Consider the following 13,476-nt stretch of genomic DNA (forward strand, 5'->3'; position numbering starts at 1 on the left):
ATCATATCTCTTATATAAGGTTCTTTAAACTCCAACTAAGACTTCATTTTATTAACCGTTAGTCGCGATCAATTATAAACAAATATCTTATATTTTAGGTTTGGTTGTAGAACGCTTTAAGAACCGATTATAGTCTTTTATTAAAACTTCATTTTAAGACTTGGAGTTTTAGATGAGTTTCAAAACTATAAATTTAAATATCCCTTTAATAATCAAGATTAGAGTGGCAAATCGTGCTATCGTTTCGTGTTTCTGTCTGACACGACACGACACGACAAAGTTTTGTGTAACACGAACACGACACGACAAGATGTCGTGTTTTTTTTAACTAACACGAAAACGAACGAATTAAAAAACGAAAAACACGACACGACACGAAAAATATATCATATACTAAGAACTAGTTTATTTAATGAATAGTTTATCAAATATAACACGAAAAACACGAACACGACACGAACACGAATTCAAATTTCAGTTTCATCCCAATTTCGTTTCGTGTCGTGTCATAAATTGCCACCCCTAATCAAGATCTACTGACCTAATGAATATATATAATAAAACTCATTTTATACATCTTATTTTTTTTAAAAAAAATCATATTTTGATTAAACCAAAACCATGTGATGATAATTATGTTTTAAAACTCATTTATCATGCATAAAACATAATATCAACATGTTGTTAATTTTAAAAGACTAATATCATATATAAAGCTTTGACGTAAAAATAATACATAATATTATAGCATGACGTTAGTATTTTTGATAAAACTCTTATTTATTATAAAAGACATGGAGTTTAAATTAGTTTAAACATATTTTAAACCATTTTAAACATTTTATAGTTGGCTATTAAAAGTTTTACAATAAAAAATATTTTTAATAAAAACTCAAATTTAAACGTTTTAAAACGCTTTAATAAAAAAAACTCATTTATAAATATCTTATGTTATATTTTAAATATTTATTTCTCAAACTCCAAGTGATGTTAATTTATGATAAAATTTTGTTTAACATGTAAAAACCATTTTTATGCATAAAACATAACATATAATAATATAAAATTAAATATCACAAGCATGCATAAAAAGTGTATAAATCAAGCCATATATTGGTAGTAATTTTTATGAGCCAACACAAAATTATTAAATAAATCCTAAAAGACTTAAAGGATACTTCAAAAGATTTTCAAGCTCTCACTTGCCAAGACAACTCTTGCTTGCAAAAAGAACTTCAAAGCATCATGTGTTGTAGAGGTCATTACACTTAAACTATTAAGACTACAATTAAATCCAAAATCAAGAATAGAAGCTCAATGTTGGAATTTATAGTCGCAAATGGTTAAAACATAGCAAATCTTCAAGATGATCATTTTTCAACTTGTTAGATTTGGTAAACAAATAATACAACTAATCTAACTAATTTCTTACATGCAAAATAAAAAAATGAAAAAAATACATATTTATCTATCACATCTCATTAATAAATAAATATAAACCAAACACAACATATTGGTCATAATGGCTTGTTTATACACAACAACATCAAATGACATATAAAAACAAATACTTTGTTTTTCTAAGGCAGCTTTATACAACTAAATGCATGAAAAAATTGGTTGTATAAAAATAACAATGTAAAAAACAACAAGTTGTCATAGAAAATATATTTGGTGATTTTTTCCAAAAGAAAAACCAAACTTACTTTCCAAAACCAAAGGTTATAAAACACTTAAATAAATCTTTCTAGCATGTAAAAGAGGCTCTGATACCACTAATGGGTTTTGGGAAGCTAAAAACAATCATTTTTATAAAACAATTTTATACAGCAAACGAAAGACTTTAAAATAACTAATTTATTTTTAAACCATTTAACAAAACCACCATGGGGATCCAATTACACGAACTAGAAAGATTATGACAACCATAGGATGTTAAGAATTCAAAATTTGAAGACTTTGATCCCATTTGGTTTTGGGGAGTTGATAAAGATGGCAAAAACTCAAGATAGAGTTCTTTATAACGTATCTACCAACAAGAGTAAAGCATCATGGAATGCTAATTCCCTTCTTGCATGAAGTACTCCTTAAGCCTTTATGTGCTTAACAAAATTAAGCACTAAATGAAAAGTACTTCTTAGCACCAAATCTTCACTAGCTTCAAAAGACAAGAATAAGATGGAGAGAGGACGAAAGTCATGACTTTCTTAGAAATAAAAGGGAAGAGATTTCAGGCAACCAAATAAGCTAGTTAGGCTTTTCCTTTTATAGTAACATGCAAGTATCCAGTATCATACCCTTCATAAATGAAAGTATGGCTTAAAGGAAAAAGGCATGGGGTGTAAGAGGTTGCTTCACAAGCAATCTCTCTCTTTGAAAGGAAGCACATGGTTGTGACTAGCTCTTAGTCAAAGCATGGGTGTCATGCACTCTTTAATATATACAAGCATGTTCACCTTTTATTTATAAAAACTATTTTTATACGAATTGACTTCAAAGGGTCCAAAAAGAGATACACTACATATAAATCATACATTATGAGTTACTAGTTGTTTTTTCTCTTAAAAATATTATTTCAATAAATAATAATTTCCTAATTAAATACAAGAATTGAATATATTTATTAATAATCATATTAATAATAAATATTCAATATGTGCCAACATGCTAAAGATGTGACCCTATAGGATCATATGTTATTGAAAAAATCATTCTAAAATGATTATTGAGCATATAGATCTAACAGAAAGCCTTGTCAATTTTTGTGGGTAATAGTTGGTTTGTGGTGGTTGTGGGTGGTGGTGGGTAGTGGTGATAGGTGAGTGGTAGTGATGGTAAATGATGGTGGAGGTGACAGGTGGTGGTAAGGGTGGTGGTTATGGTGGGTGGGGGCAGGTCAATGGTGGTGGTGTTGGTGAGTGGGTGACGGCAAGTGGTGGTGGTGGTAGTAGGTGGTAGGTGGTAATTATGGTAGGTGTAGATGATGTTGATTTGTGGTGGTGAGTGGATGTTGGTTGGTTGTGGTAGAGATGGTAGTGGCGGGTGGTGGTGATGGTGGTAGGTGGTGAGTGTGGTGATGGTGATGGTGATGGTGGTGGTTGAGGCGAATGGTGGTAGTGGTGGGTGGTGGTGGGGATGGGGATGGCGAGAGGTGGTGGTGATGGGTGGTGGTTCTGGTGGGTGATGGGTGTGGTGATGGTGATGCGTGGTGGAGGTGGGTGGTGATGATGTGTGGTGGTGGTGGGTGGTGAAGGTGAGTGGTGGTTTGTGGTGGGGTGGTGATGGTGGGTGGTCGGTGGGGTGTTTGTTACGGGTGGTGATGATGGGTGGTGGAGGTGAGTGGTGGTGGTGGGTAGGTGGGTGGCGGTGACGGGTGGTTGTGGTTGGTGATGGGGTGGTAGTGATGGTGGTGGTTTTGGTGGGTGATGGATGGGTGGTGGATGTAACGGGTAGAGGTTGGTGGTTGGTGGCGGGTGGTTGTGATGGTGATGGTGGTAGGTGGAAGTAGGTCGTGGGTGGTGGTAATGGGTGGTTGTTGATGTTGGATTAGGTGTCTAAGCCCATAAATATAATTGATATAAACTTGAATTAATAGTAGCACAGTCCTTTTGGGTTGCCCTCAAACCTAGCAATTGAATAGAATAAGCTTTTAGAGAGAGAAACTGATTTATTAATTTATTACTTGGTTAACCCTAATCCCTTAACTTTCTCTCTAAGGCATCCATGTCACCCTTAGAGCCCAAGGAAACTCTAGAAACATCCTAGCAATTTAATTAATACTTAATTAGAAATTAATTGGAATTAATTTTGGGATTAATTGGATTAATTAAAAGTAGGAGGACTAAAGGTGACAATGTTCAATAGTTGAGCATTGAGGAATTCTAGATCCTCCCATAAAGAGGGGAAGTTAAGAGATTAGGGTTATCTTAGAGATACATGTCTTATCCAATACCTTCCTTATCACATATATAAACCCCTATGGGGTTTGGTTTTGTCCAAGCCTTGATTCCTTACAGGAATTCCAATTTTTCCCACCTCTCTTCTCTCTATCTTCAAGATCATTGGTTGCTAGGGTTTGAGTGTGAACCATTAGAGGCACGACACTTGTGGCGCTTGCTACCAAAGGTTTTTAAGTAAGGATTCAAGATTGTTTAGAATAACGATCTTAAAGGTTAGTTTTTCTTGTTCTTATGACTTAGTTAGTTCATAGGAAAGTTTTATAGGATAGTATTCAAAGTATGTTGCCTTTACATGGAACACATAGATCATGTTGGTTGTGGGTTGTAGGTTGTGATGATGGGTGGTTGGTAGTGGTAGTGGGTGGTGGTAATGGTTTGTAGGTTGTGGTGATGGGTGGTTGGTAGTGGTGGCTGGTGGTTAGTGGTGGGTGGTGGTTGGTGGGTGGGTGGTGGTGGTTGGTGGGTTGTAGGTGGTGGTGATAGGCAGTGTTGGTTGGGTTGTGAGTGGTGTTGGTTAGTAGTTTTTTTAATTGTTTGTAACTATCTTTATATGAATATTATTTTATAATTTTAATTAAAAATATTGTATTGTCCAAATTTATTCTTAAATGTCTTTGCAATAAAAAATGTTTTCGATTATATATATATATATATATATATATATATATATATATATATATATATATATATATATATATATATATATATATATATATATATATATATATATACACACTAAAGTTGCAACAAATGGCCTAATTTATTCTTATACTCTTAGTGAATGTAGTCAAAAGAATCAATAAATACAAATATCTACTCTAATAAATGAAGGTTGTTTTGTCATATGTTACACACTCATTCAATTTGCTAAATGTCATTTTATGGTTATTTTGAATCAATTTTTTTCCACATCTCATTTTATGAGTTTTTTTATTTTATTAATTATGAGTTTTTCTATTTTATTAAATTTAACATAATATTTTAATATAATAATTACAATAAATATAGTAATAAATGGATATCAATTTTATTAATGAACTTACTTTTTAATTTCAAATTTTCCAAATTAAAGCTTATTAGTTTTTTTTTGTTTATTTATTTATATTATTTGTTTAAATTTAAAAAATAAAAAACATTTCAATTATAATAATTCATTATTTTTCTTATTTTCTTATAAATTTAAGTTCTCAAATATTTTAACATTTATATTTATTTTTTTATTTTTTTAAATTAACTCATGTAATAAATAGGTCTCACAACTACTTTGATATTATTTCAAAATAAACAAACAAAAAAAAATCAAAACCATATAGAAATGAAATCACATTTTAAACGATGACATGACTAATTTATTATATAATCTAAATAGACTTAAGTTTTAAATCAATAAATAGGGATATAGAACAGAAACATTCACGTGTAAAAGGTTGGTTTTGATAATATACTAAATAAAAGGAATAGATATAAAGACAGAAATTATATAAATACAAAAAATATTTTATTTTAAATATGATAAGATGATGTGACCGCACGTTATTTCATCATGAGTCACAGATCAGTGTATTATGTATAGATTTTGCATCGTTGAAAAAGAATTTCCATAAATAAAAAAACATGGCAGTTTTATAGAGATGTTCACAATTTCAGTGATTACATTTACCCAAAGAAATTTAACAACACTCTGTATACCAACACTCAAGGACACAAAAAAAATAGAGACGAAAAACCGGCAATGTACAAACTCGGATGTTTACATTATCACCCCTCGTATGCAGAAATACATACAAATTTTTTTTAAAAAAAAATTATATAAAAAGAAAAATCTTCAATTAATATTTAATGGTACAATTATCGACTCACCACCATTTGTACAGCTTTTTTCTGAGCCTGTGTCAAACTCTACAAACATTACAACAAATCAGAGATTAATAAACTAGATGGGCAAAATGGGAATAAAAAAAAAGGTAAAGAAATGAAACCTGGCAAAGATGATCAAAAAGAGGCTTGTCTCCCTGAGAGAACTCCCGAAAGAAATTGGTGAGATAATTCCCCAAGTTAATCTACAAAACGAAAATTAAATTGTTATGGAAAAATTATTTAATTATGAAAATAAAAACATGAATTTTCTATTTTTTTTTTTATAAAAGTAAACCTCATTGAGGGGATCAGCAGCACATAGTAGCTCATCATCACAACCATCATCATCATCCTGTTAAGTAAAATGACTTATTAGTCCATGTAAAAAATAGTTTGTAAAAAATATATTGACTTTTCAGTTTGACCTCATTGAAAGCTTTTGCCATGGCATCAAGATATCCATTTGAAGGTCTGGTATACGATGTAGTACCAGTTGAATAAAGCAAATCTTGCTCTATTTCAGCATCTCCTGCTTCCACTTCTTCCCAGTCGCTTTCCTACAAGGGCAATATCGTAATTTTATAAATTTGTAAACGCGTATTAGAGTTTGACCAAAACCTATCAAAATTACCTGATCGTCTTCTTCTCCAATTTGTTCTTGAATCTCAAGCAACACATCCGCCAGCACACCAAGAATCTTTGCAGGGAGGGGCATTAATGTCCATTGATCAGGAGAAACTTTGGACTTTGAACGTGTGGTGATGCCTACAGATGACTTGATCAAATGGCCTTGAACATTGATGTTTCCAAATTCAACATGTCTGGTTGATAATAACAAAGCTAAAGCTGTTGTTGTGATTTTAATTTGGTATGCACCTTGAATTTCCCCTGTAATTAGTTACAAAAAAATTTTATTAGATTTTTTTAATTGCAATGAATAAAAAAATAATGAAAAATAATATTCACCTTGTTGTTTGGTCCATTCTGACATCACATAATGTAAAGAATTGGTGTGGCCTTCAGCTGGGATTGTGATTAGTAAATTAATAAACTGGTCAACATGTGGTGCGCTCATGTGAACCTGTGTCACAAAAACCAAAATATAAGCTCATAAAATTATATTAAGATTAAATTACAACTTTGGTCCCTGAGCATAGCTGGTTTTAGCAATTTTGGTCCCAAAAAGTTCTCTTGTAGGTTTTGTAACGTTTTTGATGCCTGTTCCAAATAAATGACTATATTTTGTACTTGAGTATAGCCTCTTTTTGCAATTTTGGTGCAAAAAACAGTCATTTTATTACAAAAACCACTATGCTCAGAGACCAAAAATATAATTTACTATTTTACTCTGATAATAATGAGTACTTTACAGTTTTGGTCCTCGAGTATAGCTAATTTTTCAATTTTGGTCTCAAAATGTTTTCTATTGCAATTTTGGTCCTTGTTTAAGGTTATTGTAACTGTTTTGGTCCCCTAATCGAGTAAAATGACTATTTTTAGGACCAAAACTATTTTTTTTTTAAACAAACGATACGCAGGGACCAATATTATAATTTACTCTGATCATAATAATGAGTAAATTTCATTTTTAGTCCCCGAGTATAGCTAATTTTACAATTTTGATCCTAAAATGTTTTCTTTTGCAATTTTGGTCCTTATTTGAGGTTTTTGTAATGTCTTTGTTCCCTAATCCAAGTAAAATGACTAATTTTGGGACCAAAATTGCAAAAATCAGGTATAATTATGTACCAAAAAAAGTCATTTTACTTGGAACAGAGACCAAAAATGTTATAAGAACCTCAAATAAGACGAAATTGCAAGAGAAAAACTTTTGTAGACCAAAGACAACAAAATGTAATATACCCTAATAATAATGATATGATAATAATAAGAATTACCAATCTTGCAAATATAAGAAGTAATGAGCTTCTTAATCCAGCAATTTGGCAAGATTGCATTCGCCTAACAAGAGCAGCAACAAGGTCTCTTATATGTTGTGCCATTTGTGAGGACAAATGTAAAATAAGTTGCAAAATATAGTTCCCAACAAAAAGGGATCCGGAACTATCTAGATCTGGATCAAGAAGCCTGCCAAAAAAAAGTCAAAGATTAACGTTGACTTAACAAAAAAGTCAAAGTTTTTCGTTTTATGTGTCATGTATTAACCTTGAAGCTACATCGAGTAAACATCTCATTGTGAAACCAGGATCACCACCCCATGTGAGCAATTGTTGTTGTCCACCAGAGACAAGAGCAGCAAGACATTGAGTTGCATTCTGATTCAATGAACAGAAACTAAAAAATGAGTTACAAAAAGGGTAAAATTGTCATTTGGATTATGGGCAAAAAGGGAAGATTTGTTACAATGTTATGTATATAACCTGCATTTCACCATGGTCATCACTTTGAAGAACTGTACGTACAACTGGATCGAAACACACTTCATAAATTGCTTTCACCACATCAGTAGGTGCATTCTAGATATATCAAGAGCCAATAAGTCATACAAATATGTAACAATAAAGGGTATTTTAGTAAATTTCTATAACTTGCCTTCAGTAACATTGTCAAAAGATCCAATGAACCAGCAACTAAACCATCAGGCTGCTGTTGAGGCTGAAAAAAAAAAAGAACCAAAAAGGAAAAGTAACTTGAGTCAAAAAGTCAAAAAGTCAAAAATAATTTAGATGTTTATTTTAAGAAAAAATTGAACAAACATACTTTGTTGAGGATGGGTCCCACGTATGGCAAAACACGTAAAACGAGAGGATGAACGCATCCAGGAGCATTTTTAATTGCCTGTTATGAAATAATAATTGTTAAAACCAAAAGCAATCAGCCAATCATGTCTTATTATTTTTATATTTTAAATTATTGTTTTAATAAAATTAATTACCTCAAGAACATCAAGTGCATCGATGCTTATGAAAGGGTCAGAAACATGTAAAGCCCACATGTTAAGTATAATAGGAGAAATAACAGGTTCTATGGATAATGCAGATTCATGCCCTACAATAAAAAAAAAACTTCCATTAGAAAAATGAGAAATAAAAATTAATCTCGATTATACAAAATTACCAACCTGCCCTCACAGCTGCTTGCAGTGTTTCAAGGACAAGATGCATTGTCTCATCGGATGCCTGGAAAGTGATGCATGTTTAACAAACAAATTTCTGAATTTATTAATAAAAGAAAATTTAAAAATTAAAATGTTGTATTACTTGTTTTAAAAGTTCTGTGAGTGATGAAAATAGAGCTAATATATGAGGCTGAGGTATTCCTCTGTTTGTGTCTGGTAAGAGTTGAGAAAGGGAGCGACATGCACCGACTTTGACAGGGGCAGGGCTGGAAATAAAATTTATGAAAAATCAGAATTGGTGATTTAAACATGAAAAGGAAGGGTATAAGGGTAAAAAGGTAAAATGACATAGGAGATTACACGTCCATGCCGATTGCTTGGATAGCAGCATAGAGGAAATGATCAATAACAGCATTGTTGATCTGTAAAGTATAAAATATAAATGAGAATATTGTTGTTAAGGATATGAAACAAGATACATGAATAATCTTAATAGAATAATAGTTAGTTAGTTACCACTGATGAGAATTTAGCAATTGATGAAAACATACGAGCATAAAGAAAAGGAAACTCATGGACACCTGCATTAAAAATAGTGATTAGTTTAGAATGTTAATGATATAAAAGAAATGACAAGATAATAACTAACTGAAACTCTACCTGATGCCATGTCTTCAGTGAAAGTTTGTTCCAAGAGGTTTCCTAAATTGACCCCTGAAGGCCCAGAAACCTGAGAATAAATAAAAGAGAATATATTATGATTTTATTAATAATAAACTTCATTAGATTAAAAAAAAAAAAAAAAAGTACTAACCTCAACTTCAAGCAATTGTTCTGATACAAATGACACAGCAAAAAGTGTAGCCTCCCTCATCTGTTAAATAGATATATGATAAAGAAAATATATAAAGGGGGTTGATTTGAATAAAAAATATAAATAAAATTTTACTCAGGCATACCCTCCACCAATCAGCAGAGCCTTTAAGCCTTTGTTGCTGAGATTCATCGAATCTTTGTTTAGCAGCATTTAATATTGCATAAACTCCCTCAATTCCACAAGAAATTACAATTTCCTCCAACAAAAGTGAGCCTGTTGATATAATGGTTATTTTTTTTTAATATTAAATGATGAAAAAACAAGAAAAGGGATTGGAAATGAGTGAAAATGAATACCAGAAACTCGACAACTGTAAGTGTTTTCATCTTCATCAGCAACATATTGATTAGCATCCATTGACCAAGCATGGACCTGGATCAAGAAAATGTAAATTAATATTAATTATTTTAAACGATACTTTTGTTATAATATTACAAAATAAGACATTATGTAAGTTAGTTACCTGTTGTTCAGTCGTTTGCATAAAAGCAATTGAATAGTAGACCAGATCCTGGATACTATTTCCAAAAGCCTGAAAATAAATGTAGGAAGATTATCATATATCATGTATTGAAATCTTGTAATGAGTAAAAAGATTTATTTACCTTCACAAACTTTTTATGACCAACAATTGTTAATAGAAACTCAAACAACTGCAAAAGAAAAGAAAAGAAAAAGATAAAAACATAAAGGTTAAAGGTTAAAACACAGCAGAAGTTATTCAACAGCAATAAATAATTAAATACAAATAAAAATTTTACTTGAATGATGAAGGATTCAAGGCTTGTTTCTGAGCCATCAGAATCATATCTTCCTTCATATGAATCTTCAAGTCCTTCAATTGAAGATCTTTCATATACAACAAGAGATGACACAAATGTTTGCCATAATGGAACCAAAACCTCTGACAAAAAAAAAAACAAACAATTTTTTAAGTTTTATGAATAATAGCAGTGATGACGTGGCAAGAGGGAGACAATGGAAAAAGACAAACTTACCCATGAACTGACTTTCTGCTAGGCTTGGAAAGTTCTGAACAAATTGGCCCAAGCACTTTAATGTCTGATAGAGGAATAGAAAGTGAAAAGTGAGTTTACATTCGGTTAAAAGAATATGCAAAAAAGAAAATAAAAGAAATGAATAAATACCTCCATTCTGATACTCCAATCATCTGGATCTTCAGATTGCACAGGATTCTTAAGAATGGAAGAGAATTCAATCATCCAAGATTTGACCAATGGTAACATCAATGCACTTGTTTCTGTCTAAAAAATATATTCTTTTCATCAAAGAAAGCAAATAAAATGACCAATTTGACCCTTGGGATTGTAAGTGTCCAGAAAGAAAGTACCTTGTACACACCACTCATAACCCCTAACATGGATGTACAAGAATAGACTATTGAAAGAGCCTTTGTGCGCAATGGTTTGTCATATATCTGTAAAAAAAAAGCCTCACATAAATGGAAAGTTTGACTTATAAGTTAAAAATTATAAAATAGAGTTGACCTGTGGTGATGAAACAATAGTATGCAAGCATGGGAACAAAACTGGTATAATTTTGGGCACTAATTTATCATCCAAATCAGCAGAGAGAAGAGCCAAACATCTAAGAGCCCCATTCACTGCATTTGTATTACTTTGATCATTAATTAACTTCATTAAGAATGGAAGTAACTCAGGCCATTCATCTGGCCAATCATGAGACGCCACGGATGCAACTGCCATACTAATAGCTGTGCAGATTTTTCTATGAGGGTCATCAAGTGAAAGCAAAAGAAGACCACGTACAATTGCCTGATAATGGAAAAAGCATATAATTAGGAATATTCAATGCATTAAATGGAATAGTAATAACTTGAAAAAGACAGTGACCTTTTCCTCATTTGAAACAACAGGATGTTCAAAACCATCATCATCTTCCTGCCAGTGTTTCTTAATAAACTGCTTAAGAAGAACTGCAGCTAAGTAAAAGCAGGTTAAGTCTCACAAGGGTAACAATTTGAAATGTATCATTATACAAGAAAACCTCATAATTTTGTTATTAAACTTTGATCATCGGGTAAATAATGTGACACCAGAATTGAACAACAAATTTAATAAAAGGAAGACAATGTACAACTTTGTCAACAATGGCAAAAGGATATTTGGCGAGATCCTAGAGGAAGATTCCTGTTAGCAGCAATTTTGGATAAAGCGCTTCCAAAACCTTCAAAGATTTGCAATAACAGACATTATTAATAAGAAGACATGTTAATTTGATTCAGAATAATATTTAATCAAGATGAGTTAAGAAATTTTGGTTGTTACAATCAAGCCAATTGATAAACAAAGGTTTGTCAGAATCACTTGAATTTTACAAAAAGTTAATTTTAATCACCAGAATTCAAAGACCCCTAAAGCTTGGTGGCCAAAAGAGTTGCCAATTACATATAAGTTAAAAGGCCTCTTGAATCGCCAGTATGTAAGAACAATTTAAGAAACAGACTTATACTTTCTCCTTCTAATCACATATTAGCTTCATGTTTACGAACATGTTAATTGTAATACTAATAATCCAAGATTCTTTCTCCTAATTACTACTATCCGACAATTAAACACCAATAAAGCACGATGGACCTTAAGCCAAAAAGTTGAACAGTAGAAAAGAGAATAATTGCAACAGTGATAAGACATACACAACCTGGTATATCAAACAATTTACATAAATGAATTATAAATATACCAGGTTGAACGGAGGCCTGATTCAAAGACGCCTCTGCGAAAGATCGAGCTTGTTGATTAGTATCAAGAGTAGCATTCAGTGAGTTGATCAGCCACTGTTGATCTTGATCGATCATGTTCTCCATTTTTAACGAGCTCCGCAAAATGCGATTGTGAAATTGTAGTGAGTGTGTTTAAGGTGTATCTATGTTTGCGTATGTTTCCCGCTCTTTCTAAGAATTTGGGGGGAATGACAGATGAATATATATGGTGGGTGAGTTGTCCGATTTTAGGGTTTTACGAGGACATAGTGGAGCTACTAGTAAGCTTGACCGGGTCGGGTTAAATCATTGTGTTGGGTCGCGTGAAGATATTATGTCGGGTCATGCTTATTGATTATTTGATTTGGGGAGGTCTAGTCCTATACTCCTATACAAAATATATCTCCCAACATAATTTTAGAATTAGATAAGTACAAAAAGATACTTGTGGTTTTCTAGTCCTATACTCCTATACAAAATATATCTACCAACATAATTTTAGAATCAGAGAAGTACAAAAAGATACTTGTGATTTTCTTTCTCACCATTGATTGTCAAGCCTTTTTTTGTTGATTTGTGAAAGTTAAATTATGTGATTACAAAATTAGGCTTATAAAAGGCCTTTAAAGTATATAGAAAAAGGATAATTGAAGGTCGGTTCATAGATATAGCGGGCTCAAGATTAAAAAAAAATAAGCATCAAAAATCATAAATATAATAAAAAATAAATTGAAAATAGACATACCGTTATAAAATTCACTATTAATATTAAAAAACATAAATATTGTCAAAACATACAAAAACAACTAATATTGCCCATAACATTTTTGAATAAATAGGTTTTTTCTCCATATAATTATATCATATACTCTAGGATTTTGGGTCTCTTAAAGATATGGGTCCTAGGCGACCGCCGGGTTGCCCACCGTTAGGGTTGGGCCTGCTTGAAAGCGGTTATATT

The 13,476-nt window shown here is 31.8% G+C and overlaps 1 protein-coding gene across 1 annotated transcript; it reads right to left on the bottom strand.

Moving 5' to 3' along the window:
- Nucleotides 1–5,554: 5,554 nt before the first annotated feature.
- On the bottom strand, nt 5,555–12,756 carry LOC145166540 (ARM repeat superfamily protein). The gene is made up of 30 exons (XM_079085551.1): nt 12,497–12,756; nt 11,919–11,980; nt 11,647–11,739; nt 11,281–11,568; nt 11,124–11,210; nt 10,921–11,037; nt 10,771–10,834; nt 10,534–10,676; nt 10,378–10,425; nt 10,236–10,304; nt 10,069–10,144; nt 9,855–9,985; nt 9,710–9,769; nt 9,556–9,625; nt 9,412–9,476; nt 9,256–9,317; nt 9,038–9,161; nt 8,899–8,956; nt 8,713–8,825; nt 8,538–8,615; nt 8,370–8,432; nt 8,198–8,293; nt 7,983–8,092; nt 7,715–7,904; nt 6,783–6,897; nt 6,448–6,704; nt 6,242–6,373; nt 6,112–6,168; nt 5,939–6,019; nt 5,555–5,858 (listed from the first exon to the last, which is right to left on the bottom strand). Exons 1-30 carry the CDS (start codon nt 12,618–12,620, stop codon nt 5,808–5,810), a joined length of 3,084 nt encoding a protein of 1,027 aa, XP_078941677.1. The 5' UTR covers nt 12,621–12,756; the 3' UTR covers nt 5,555–5,807.
- Nucleotides 12,757–13,476: the final 720 nt, after the last annotated feature.

Source organism: Lactuca virosa, chromosome 3 (assembly GCF_052849685.1).
Source record: "Lactuca virosa cultivar CGN04683 chromosome 3, Lactuca_virosa_CGN04683_v6, whole genome shotgun sequence".
Classification (NCBI taxonomy): domain Eukaryota; kingdom Viridiplantae; phylum Streptophyta; class Magnoliopsida; order Asterales; family Asteraceae; genus Lactuca; species Lactuca virosa.